The following is an 11,722-nucleotide window of genomic DNA, read 5'->3' as shown; positions in this document are numbered from 1 at the left end:
CAGCCCCGCCCACCAAGCCCGGCTGGGGAGCCAGTCTGTCCTCATTGGGGCTCAGCCCAGCACTGATTGGCTGAAGCCTCTCTTCTGCCACGCCCGGAGCCGAGCTGATTCGCTGGAGTTTGACGGGCAGGTCACCCAGGTTGTAGGTGATCTCCGAACTCATGCGCAGAAGCTTGCGGGGCATTCCATCCCGGATGGGGGCCTCCCGTCCCGTAAGCTTCTGAAGTTTGGCAGGCAGTTTGGTAGTTGGCATGGGGGTTGCTATATTGATGGAGCCAGTTTCTGCATCGCTCTGAAGTTCCAGACCTTCAAGAGTGCCGCTGCCCTCCGTCACCCCACCTGCACTGTGGCACAGAGAGGGCGCCGTCAGAGGCGAGGACAGAAGCAAACTCTCCTCTTGTTCTTTAACGCTGTGCGGAGGTGTGGGAACCTCAAAAGTGCCATGGAACTGCGAATAGTCGACCTTGAAGAAACCCTCCTCCAGAGAAATTACTGGGAAGAATCGGTGACCCCACAAAACCTCGTCCTCTGTGTACGAAGTACGAGCCTGGCATGTCATACCTAGGATAATACAAGAAACAAATGAATGTAATGAATGAAACAAAGTGCGAGCGAAGGCGACGGTGCGGCTTATTAATAAGAATCTACATCAAGTTCTGTGCAACAACAAATCTGTTTCAGGAGTGTACTGTGCAACAATGGTTCGGTGACTAAAACTAATAGATGCATTACTGACAGGGTGTGCACACACACACACACGAGCGCATTTACTGTTGAGCAACACCCACAGGAACGTCTGTTCACGGTCCATTTGGTTGCATGAAAACAAGAGCTTTATCTGAGGGAAATTCATTAGATCTGTGTATCACCCACACCAGCGAACATCCCTCCTTAATTAAAGCGTGCAAAGCCTTCACTATGAAGAGCTCATTTTATGAACCCCCTAACAAGCGAACGGATTTGCAACACGGCGTTCTACATCAGTCAATAGCAAGGAATCTAAGATAAGACAATTGCCGACTGAAAAGCAAGAGTACTCTTGATGACACAAGAAGGGTGCATTTTTCTTCCATCTGCAATTGCAAAGACAGTCCCTTGAAAAACCAGCATCCGTATCTCCATGTCTCCATGCAGGAGTGTGGTTCTTTGTCTACCTCTGTGCCTCAGTGCAGTAGGGGCCAGAGGAGAGGAGATTTGAGATGTTTGCAGGAGAGATACTGCTGAGGACTTTGTTCTATACAGGGATTTGAGCAGCTGGATGAAGGTGTTTAGAAAGCATTGGGACCGCTGTGCCGTTCTCCTGACAGAAGGAAGCAGACGCGGTCTAAAAAGAGACGGTTGCCGAGTGCACATTATAATAAACCTCAGACCTAAATATAAAAACCCAGCAAGACAAAACATACATTATACATTTTTGAAACTCAAGATCGTTCTTTTTTTCTCACGTCGCCGCCTACGACCATCTCACTCCTACACACTCTCACACACACACACAAACACAGGCACGGTTATCCTCCCTTACTACAGTAAAAAATCCCTGCTTTCCGAGCTGACAAATCCTGGGCTTAGCAGTATAACATAATATTATTCATCTTATGAAATATTTAACAGGCTTTCAGCTGCTTGCTGGGAGAGGGGAAGGTAAGGTCTCTGCCGGAGTTGAAATCCGGTCTGGCTCGCCGCGATTTCGGCTTACATAATCATTCCATATTCTTCCATTACGACAAATTCCATTTCTGCGTTTGGGAGGAACGTTTGCGCAACATTAGCTTCCACCAGGAAAAAAAACAAATGGTACCGCTACACTCCAACATCTGACAGTTATGAGAACAATTTATATTTCCAAGAGGGATAATCTGTTTCTATGGTGACCGTCATCAAGTGTTCGGTTCCATTGCCACAGAGGTGCTCTGCCTGACCTGTTTCTGTCATCTCTGTCTTTCTCTCTTTCACTCGCTCCCTCTCCGTCATTTTCCCCTACTCGCTCCACATTCCCTCCTGTCCATTTTAGTGTCTCTTCCTAACACACCTATAGCACTAACCATCATTATCATCACGACTCCTTCTCGGTCCCTATCTCACACTCTCCCTTTCTCTCTTGTTGTCTCTCTCTCTCTGTGGTGTGAGATAACAGTAAACTCTACTATCGGGCTGCTCTGAACGGTAATTGACCATGCAGCTGGGCCCAATTCTCTCCTGTATCTCGCTGACACACAGTGTGTGGTCCTGAGGGGATGAAGCAGTGCCTCCCTTTTGATTCGCTGAGGCCCCTTGGGATGGTTGCGCCGAGCTGCCCTGTTTACTCGCACTGCTGAAAGCACAAGAAATAAAACTGGAATTCTCAAACCACAGGCCAAGAACTAAAAATAAAAAGTCAATGAATAATGCCAATACATTTTTCCTCCAAGCATAAATGGTTAATATTCAGTGCTACTCAGTATGTACTAAGACAACTCAATCTGTCTCAGTATTATTTGAGACACTGTTATAGTTTTTTTAAATAGTTTGAATTAGTTTTTATTTTTATATGATTCCTTTTCATTTTAATTTTAGTTAACGTTTTGGTAAATTTGTTATGTGTTTTTGTAATTTGTATTAGTTTTTTTTAAAGTACGTCTTTATAGTTTTAATTCCATTTTTTTGGTTTTAGTTATTTTAGTACATAAAGTTAAAATAAATGAAAATGAGTTTCTTGGGCAATTAGCTGAAATAAACAAGTTTTTAAAAAATATTTAATTTTATTTCAGTTAATGTATATTTTATTTGAAGGAACAAAAAAGGTTTTAGATTTAAATAACTATAATAACCCTAATTTGGCCATTTTACAGCAGGCAGGTGTCAGGCTGGTCTAACCACCATGTTATTTATTATTTTGACCTGGACAATTTATTAACAATAACCGCTTTATCAGAGATCTGATAAAATGTGACAAAAAAACAGTCACAGATGCTACAATCATTCAATAAATAATACTCTTAAAAGGCACATATTTCAGATGTTTTATCTTATTTACATCATATTTAGAAGTACAACTGCTCTGTCACACCAAGGCTTGCAGGGAAGTGTACAGACTGCATTTAATCAAAACTGTTTGACACCACAATCTTAGCATCAGGGCAAATCTGAGACATGCTCTTTAGTCAAAACAATTTAGAATGTAATCTCATTACATTTTTTTTTTTTTGGTGTAGATATGTTGGAAACGTAGTTTGAGGAAAAGCCATGAAGTTTGAAATTGAAAATGGAAGAAAGAACACTTTAAGATGTAATTTGCATGATGAGGAACAGGGATTGGAAGCTCTCCACACTGCAAAAAAATCATATAATAATTTTTTTTTTGACCAAAAATATCCAAATGCCCTTAAAACAAAGATTTATTTGAGAATTAAAATGTGTGTAAGGTATTCAGACTTCAGGGAATGTAGTTTGAATATATTTTACTTAGATAAATAACCCAGATCTATAAGTGATATTTTAACAAATGAGTTTTTGACATGAGACTTTTTCCAAGCAGTGACAGTTATTCTGACACAACATTCTTGATTTAGGAAATTTGTAAAAATGGGCCAATTGCTTTAGAAACATACTCTTCACATAATTCCACTCTTGAAACAAGCATACTTATAATAAAAAAAATCGTAAAGCCAAGATTAAAAAAAAATGCTAATGGGGTGAATAAACGACTTGTTGAGAATTCTTGAAACTAAGTATGTAGCCACTAAAACAATTAATGGATCATAACAATGAAACACTTGATAGAAATACTTAAAAATGAGGTGAAATGCAGTCTTATGTTGTGGCCTTGTATCACATTACAAATCTAGTTTTACAGTCTTAATTCACCATGTTATTACCAGCATTTCTGCAGCTCAGCTGGTTAATACATACTGTTAATAATGCTGAGGTCAAAAGTTTGATGTCTACTGATAAAATATGTCTCTTAAATGCATTTAGGTTGAATTAGTAAATATAATATCATTGGTTTTAGATTAAAAGAACAAAAAATGTCAAGGGTCAGACAAAAGTGCAAGTGCTTTTGTTTATTTTTTCAAGATTATATTTCTTAAAGAATTTACATCTTAAGGTTATTACATCTGAATATGCAAACTACAAACGATTGGAGAACAAACACTCTAATTTAATGCAGTCTTCACTAAAATTGCTTAATATTCAAAATCCATTAATATTTCTTATGGCTAGATTTATGTTAGTTTCAAGTAATTTTTTTCTTAACACATTCTGCTTTTGCTTAGTATCAGGAATATTTCTGCTATATTTAAGAGACGCATTTTTGCAGTGTAATGTGAAAAGCTGTAAATAATTTGACAGATGTGAATGCTGGCACAGCTGTCATGTTTATCTCTGAGGGCAATAGATGGCTCTGGGCTGTTCCTCTGAGACTCCTTGGCCTTGAAGCCACTGCCTCTCTGCTTGAAGGAAATTCATGTGTTAATGTCTAAATCTTCCTCCTGCCACATTGAGAGAATCATATAGAGAAGACTGGGATTAGTTGTCACACTTGTTACTCCAGAGTCCGTTTCTGTATTGGAACACACACCTTACATTTTCAGCTACAAAAAAGCTATTTCAACCGTGATTGTCCAGGAAGAAAGATATAGTTCACTGAACATACCTTTAGTGACAACATGCTCTAATAACAGTGCTGGGGCACAACAATGTGTAAAAATTGTACCTTCTGTAGGTCTATAACAGCTTGTCATTGAGGGAGTATGCTCGAAGGCACATCTTTGTATCCCTAAAATGTTAATTGTAGTAACGTAATCGCATATTTTACTACTCATATGCAGTTTTTAGGGGTAGATAAGTTACAAAGTTGTCCTTTTAAGGGTACTGCATCAGTGACAAGCTGTTGCCTACCTCTCTTAAGGTACAATTTTTGTAAATTTTTTCTGACAGTGTGGGTTGTTATCGCAATTTGTTCCTGCCATTTAAAAGCCTATCACTGTCTATTTAATGGCTCTTCAGCTAAATTAAAAAAGTACAACAATTCGTGAAACATCAAAAATATAAAAGGTTAACACCATTCTAACTATCAAGCCATTGTTTTTTGTCCTTTTACAGAAATGCAGCTATTACAAAAATGTGAAATATTGTAATTTTAGTTTGAAAGACAGAAATCACAAAAAATGACTCCAATTTAAAGGAATAGTTCACCCAAAAATGAAAATTTCCCAAATAAATGTACTAACTATCAGGCCATCCAAAATGTACATTAATTTGTTTCTTCATCAGAACAGATTTGGAGAATAAACTGATGAATAAATTGATGAATTTGTTTCTTCATCGGAACAGATATGGAGCAATTTAGCGTTACATCACTTGTGCACCAATGGATACTCTGCAGTGAATGGGTGCCGTCAGAATGAGGGTCCAAACAGATGATAAAAACACCACAATAATCCACAAGTAATCCACACAACACCAATCCATCAATTATTACCTTGTGAAGTGAAAAGCTGTGTGTTTGTAAAAAACAAATCAATCTGAGATGTTTTAACTTTAAACCATTACTTTTGGCCAAAACACGATTCCATTATCCATAATAATGCTTACTCCAGTAAAAAACCCAACTGTATTCTCACAAAATCCACCAACAAATTTGTTTAGAACTGTTTTCACTGATTCAGACAAGAAAATCTCACTGGAGAAAGCAATATTATGAATAGAGGACTTGCAGCTTTTCACGTCACAAGATGGTAATTGATGGACTAGAGTCATGTGGATTACTGAATGAGAGTATTGTGGATACTCTCATTCTGACGGCACCCATTCACTACAGAGGATCTATTAGTGAGCAAGTGATGTAATGCTAAATTTCTCCATATCTGTTCCAATGAAGAAACAAATTCATCAATTTATCAAAGCAACATACAAAAACAATTAGCTTACTGAGATGTAGCCCTTGTGACAACTAGCCCCGGTATCCGCTATGTGAAATATGAGCTTTCATATACAGAGACGTGTCCAAACAAAGACTTTAATCCTGAAGATTAGAACTGAAGGACACAAGAACACTCACACACATGCAGAACGTATTTGTGCTGTATTCTCACATGCACATGTCATAAACCTAGCCATAATTACAGGACATAGCCTAATTAAAAATGTCTAATGAATTATTTGATAAGTAGTAATTAGTATTTGATTTGTGAGGCTGATAAACACAAGTTTCGTCTCCATACTTCATACAGCCGGTGAGACTTTACTGTATGGAGACCGCTTAAGAAGGGGACGATTTAGTTGCTATGGAAACTGATTCACAATGGGGAGAACAGTGTGCTGACTAACTGTACATAACTCTGCTTTTTTTATTTTCTTTTCTTTTTTTTTTACCCACAAATCCCTTCACTTTCTGTAGGCGGAATATTCAGATGTGCCATCAATAAAGAAGACCGGATGGCATATATGATTTTCTTGATTATGTTAATTAAATCAAACCATGGAAGCATATTCAGTCTAATTGAATATGTACATATACAACATGTGTGCTGCAGAGATTTTCCGCTGTTGCTTGTTCGAATGCTGTTTTATTACTGTACGTGCGTGCTGTCTTGTATATGTATGGATCGATGTGTTTGACGCTGCAGGCTGAGAAAGTAAAGGTGAGCTGTGATTTGATTGACAGGTGGCTTAATCTCTAAGCATGCCAGACTACGGAACCATGAGGTAGAGAGCAAAATGAAAGACTAATTTTGTATATCATCTCTTACATAACACGTCTCTCTCTCTCTCTTTTTCCATCTTTGCTGCAGTAGACAACGACATTCATTCTTTTATATCATAAAAACCCGATTTGCACCAGCAAACTTGCTTCTGCAGACTGACTCTCACACACACACACACACACACACACTGAACCTCACATCTGTAGCACATCACCCAAACACCTTAACCCTGTGCACATATTCTACTATTGTGCAAAAACACACACATAAGAAAAACATTAACTTGGCTGCATGCACTGGTTTGTAAATAATGTGTATGATTCAGTCAAAAGAAACATTTGCGTAATATTTTTTTTTTCTATTTCTCAAAAAATGTTTGCACATATTAAAGATGTATAGTGTGGAAATGTTCTGTAAACATTCAGTGAATCAAATGTCAGCATTCAGATACAGGTTTCTGTCAATTTTTTGACATCTGAGCATATTATTAAAACTCACCGGTGGTCTCCACGATCCCCTCTAAGATAACCACAATCTCAAATTGCTCTGTTTGCATGGACCTGAGCGAGAGGTCGTAGAATGGGCTCTTGGAGTCGATCACATGGCAGATCGTCAGAGGGGACACTAAGAAAAGCTGGTCGGCTCCAGTACTGAAACCAACGTCCAGCTCAAGTTGATCCAGAGGCAAAAACTCGCCTTCAGGAGTCTGGCGGGACTGCAGGGAAAGATAAAGAGAACTACTTAGGACAAAACAGGGAGATGATGGAGTGCGAGCAAGAGAGAAAGACTGGGTCTAATGCGTCTAGAGTGATCCATTAAGGACTGTTGCATCCAAGTCGCATAGAGCGGATCAATAGCGTACTTTGTCCACTGTAGGTGAACAAATGATTTTACAGGTCTTTCTCATTTGTCTCAGCTTGAGGTAATGCTTGTATTAGGTTAAAGAATGAACCTTAGCTTGAACCCTTCAAATATTTAGTGATATGCATTTCTTCTATATTCACACGTTTAGATTGAAATGCATTGATGCATATATTTCTAACCTGCACATAACGTGTCATATGTTCCCTTTTCTTTTTCTCTTTCTCTCTTTTTAATGGGTTCCAGTCGTATACTCACTTTGAGTAGTTTGCAGCGTATTTGCGCGGAGACCATATGGCTGTTCCGCAGGTTCCCCACTCGGAACATCAGGGTCAGTTTGCCGTCACGCATGGAAATAGCTGCGTGCTCGCTGAACATCAGCGTCTCTGCGCGTTTCTTCGGTTGGGACATCTTGATGAACATGCAACCGATCAGAAAAGCGTCCACTATAGAGCCTAGGATTGACTGGAAGAGGAAGAGAATGATGCCTTCCGGACACTTGTCTGTAATGTAGCGGTAACCGTATCCGATAGTGGCCTCAGTTTCGATGAAGAACAGAAAAGCGGAGGGAAAGTTGTGCACGTTGGCCACGCACGGTGTGTACTTGTCATCGTGGACCTGGTTCAGGTCTCCGCGTATAAAGGCAATGACCCACCACATAGAAGCCATGAAGAGCCACGCCACCGTGTAGGTAAGGATGAAGATGAATAGATTCCAGCGCCATTTGAGGTCCACGAGCGTGGTGAACAGGTCCGACAGGTACCGGCTGGTTTCTCCTCCCAGGTTCCCGTGCTGGACGTTACAGCGGCCGTTCTTGTCCACAAAGCGCTGACGTTTCTTTTTCTTCTCGGGGGCCGCCTGGTTGAACCCGCCGCCGCTAGACGAAGTGGTCACCACTTGATAATCATCCCCAAATTTTTTCCGCAACGCTGACATCCTTCACGGTTAAAGTTGTTCCAGATATAGGCTGCGAGAATGCTTTGCGTGCTTGTTCCTGACAAACTGTTTTCGGTTTTCTTCACACCTCAGATACACCAGTCTCCCGCATTTCTGGGCGGATGATTCCCAAAAAGTTATTTTTAGGGTTTACCTCAGGAGTTTGTCAATAGCAGCGCGTTGGTCTTGGGATGGAGCGATGCAGATCTCCTTGTCTTCTCCAAATCCGCATATCTAAAAAAAGACTCACTCAGCCAAGGCTGTAAAATGTGGAGAAAAATGGATGCGAGTAATTTGTAATCTCAGATTGGCTTGGCGCAGTCTAGCACTTGTGCGTTGGCACCCTCCTCCTCCTCCACCTTCATCCACTCCCGTTTCCTCAGGTGTATCTTATCACCAGTTTGATAAGATGGTAGTTGGTAGACGCCCTAAGGATCCTGTCCAAGTTTTAACTCACCGCCTCTGCTGATCCTCGCGGCTGGCAAGCTTTGTTATCTGATTCTGTTCGTCTTCTCACTGTTCTCGGTTCCTGCGCACTGCGCGCCTCCAGCTCTCAAACTCCATCTCCAGCCCCGACAAAGTGGTGCCAGTTCGCGAGACGAACCTACAATCTTCAAGATAAAGGTTCCAAAAGGGGTTTTGGTTACACTTTATTTTAAGGTGTCCTTGTTACAGTGTAATTATACATTTAAGTACTGAGTAATATTAATTAACTACATGTATAGGCTACTACATGGTTAGGGTTAGGATTAGGGTTACTTGCATGTAATTATGCATAATATATTTTCATTATAATAGTAATTACATGTAACCCTTAAAATAAAGTGTTATGGTTTTTTTTCTAAGCGATGCAATTGGGTTCCCCAATCCCCAAATAGCCAGTTCTTAAAAGAACTATTTTCTTAGTTTGATTTCTATGTAGAACCTTTACAAAATATTAGGAACCTTTAAAGAACCTTTTGTGCAATGGAAAGGTTCTATGGATGTTAGGTTCTTTATGGAACCACTGATGCCAATAAAGAACTTTTATTTTTAGAAGCAACTGCATCCAGAAATTATAACTACAATCAGATCATTCTAGAAACAAGACAATGCAAGAATAACAGTGTTAATTTGGGATTTGAAATGAATTTGAAAACATAAACAGACATATGCACATTAAATGAGCCGTCAGAGCAGGTAAAGTTGTTGTAAAGGTGTTACATCCATTGCGAAATAGTAATAACCATATGTTACAGTTTACAGATTATTTAGTTTTATGGTTGAATCTATTTTCTAATAATAACACAGTTTGAAGTAAGTGATCTTGCACCATATTTCAGACAGAAATCTCTGTAAACAGTCCCACCCTGAAGGTCATCTAATATTTCGCACCAATGTACAATTTATCAGAAAATAATTCATGTCCAGCCTTTAATATATTTGGCCCTTTATGTGTCAAAATGATGGATGAAGAAGATACAGGTAATGCATATACTGTCACATCAGTGTCAGATAGAGCAGAGGGAACAAGCTTTCTTTAACAAAACACATTCTTCATTTGATAAAGCTTCTAAAGCAAACCGTTATGACCAGGGGTTATTTATGACCCAGCCATACATGTCATTTTCTGACATTATCTAAAAGAAAAACGCTCACTGTACTTCTCTCTGAAACCGTATTTGACATCTGTATGTCCTTTTCCAACGCTGAGATGTTCCATCTCTTCCCATTTTAAGCCAGGCGGGGTGCTGGAAGATAAGGACACAATTAGTGTCTTATTTTGGAGTCATGCAAATGACTCTCAGTCTATAATTGACTGACTCTGCTGCTCTGGAAGTGTCAGCACTATCCACAATGGAAGACTGTGACAGAACGTCATCAGCTGCACTATTAAAAATGGGGATGGGGTTTTCACAGTGAAGCCATACACTCTTAAATAAAGTTTCCAAAAGGGGGTTTTCACAGCAATGCCACAGAAGAACCATTTTGGGTTCTCCAAAGAACCTATTAACGAACATTATTTAGTAGAACCATTTTTTTCTTAGCACGAAGAATATTTTCCAAATCTAAAGGACCTTTTTCCACTATGAAGAACCTTTTGCATAATGGAAAATTTCAGGGAACCATTAAAGCCAATAAAGAACCTTTATATTAAGAGTGTAGAAGAACCATTTTGGGTTCTCCAAAGAACCTTTTAGTGAACAGTATTTCGAATAATCATTTTTTTCTTAGTGCGAAGGATATCTAAAAAATCTAAAGAACCTTTTTCCACTATGAAGAACCTTTTGCGTAATGGAAAATTCTAGGGAACCCTCAAAGCCAATAAAGAACCTTTAGAAGAAACACTTTTGGTTTCAGTTAACAGTTCTTAAAAGACCATTTTTGTTTCTTAGCATAAAGAATATTTTAATAATCTAAAGAATCCTCTTGTAAGAACCTTTTGTGCAATGGAAAGTTTCCATGGATGTTAAAGGTTCCTCATGGAAGTGGAGTGTGTATCTCTCCCATTCTCTTCCCCACCTCAGTTCTGATCTCTCCATTCATATTATGCAGTAGGTTGCACATTCACACATGCACAGTGTTTGAGCTCTTTTGGAAGCAAATACCAATACAGGATGTGGCTATTTTAAGCTTTTGCTGAACCTGCTAGTTCAGGCTGTTTTGTTATTGTTTTTGGAAGCATTCAAATCCAAGTGCACCATTAGGATGCTCTGTTTGTTGTGAAGTATCGGGTTAGTGTAGAACAGGCTTAAGGGTGTCTGTGCCAAAGACAATCCCATACACATGCAAACACCAACGGCATGCTTACTAGACCAAGCATCAGACACAACATGCACTTGTCTGAATGCTGCAAAAGCACATCGTGATTGTTAGCGTAGCGCAACTGCTTCATGCCAGCTGAGGTTTTCCTCAAGACACTAGCCCTGTCTTCTCCAGAAAGCCTCAATGACCTAAAGAAACAATTATACCGCTCGCTGGAGGAGGACCGACGGAGCATAATGAAATGTGATGAAACGTGTCCAGACAGCTTCTAATGATGTCACTGGTGAGAATGACACATAACGATTGGAATAATGCGAGAGGACTTTTACCACCACTGGCGCTGTAACTAAAAACGCCCTCTCTGACTCTCGACAAGAAACCTATTTGTTTACTAAATAGATTCATCGGCACAGTGGGAAGCTAATGACAGGTTGAGAAGGTCCAATCAGTTACTCCTATTCCTCTTATGTGATAATCACTAGATGGCAGAGTTC

At 39.5% G+C, this 11,722-nt stretch overlaps 1 protein-coding gene across 1 annotated transcript in view; it reads right to left on the bottom strand.

Moving 5' to 3' along the window:
* Positions 1–9,051, bottom strand: part of kcnj3b (potassium inwardly rectifying channel subfamily J member 3b) — an 11,979-nt gene extending 2,928 nt beyond the window's left edge. The window contains exons 1-3 of the mRNA XM_016563381.1: positions 7,806–9,051; positions 7,185–7,401; positions 78–561 (exon numbers count right to left, since the gene is read on the bottom strand). Coding sequence (XP_016418867.1) covers positions 78–561; positions 7,185–7,401; positions 7,806–8,483 — 1,379 coding nt within the window. The 5' untranslated portion in view covers positions 8,484–9,051. The remainder of the gene's footprint in view (positions 1–77; positions 562–7,184; positions 7,402–7,805) is intronic.
* Between the last annotated feature and the right edge of the window lie 2,671 nt (positions 9,052–11,722).

This window comes from Sinocyclocheilus rhinocerous, unplaced genomic scaffold, assembly GCF_001515625.1.
Source record: "Sinocyclocheilus rhinocerous isolate Xijiao unplaced genomic scaffold, SAMN03320098_v1.1 scaffold349, whole genome shotgun sequence".
Classification (NCBI taxonomy): domain Eukaryota; kingdom Metazoa; phylum Chordata; class Actinopteri; order Cypriniformes; family Cyprinidae; genus Sinocyclocheilus; species Sinocyclocheilus rhinocerous.
This window is presented reverse-complemented; position numbering and strand designations above follow the sequence as displayed.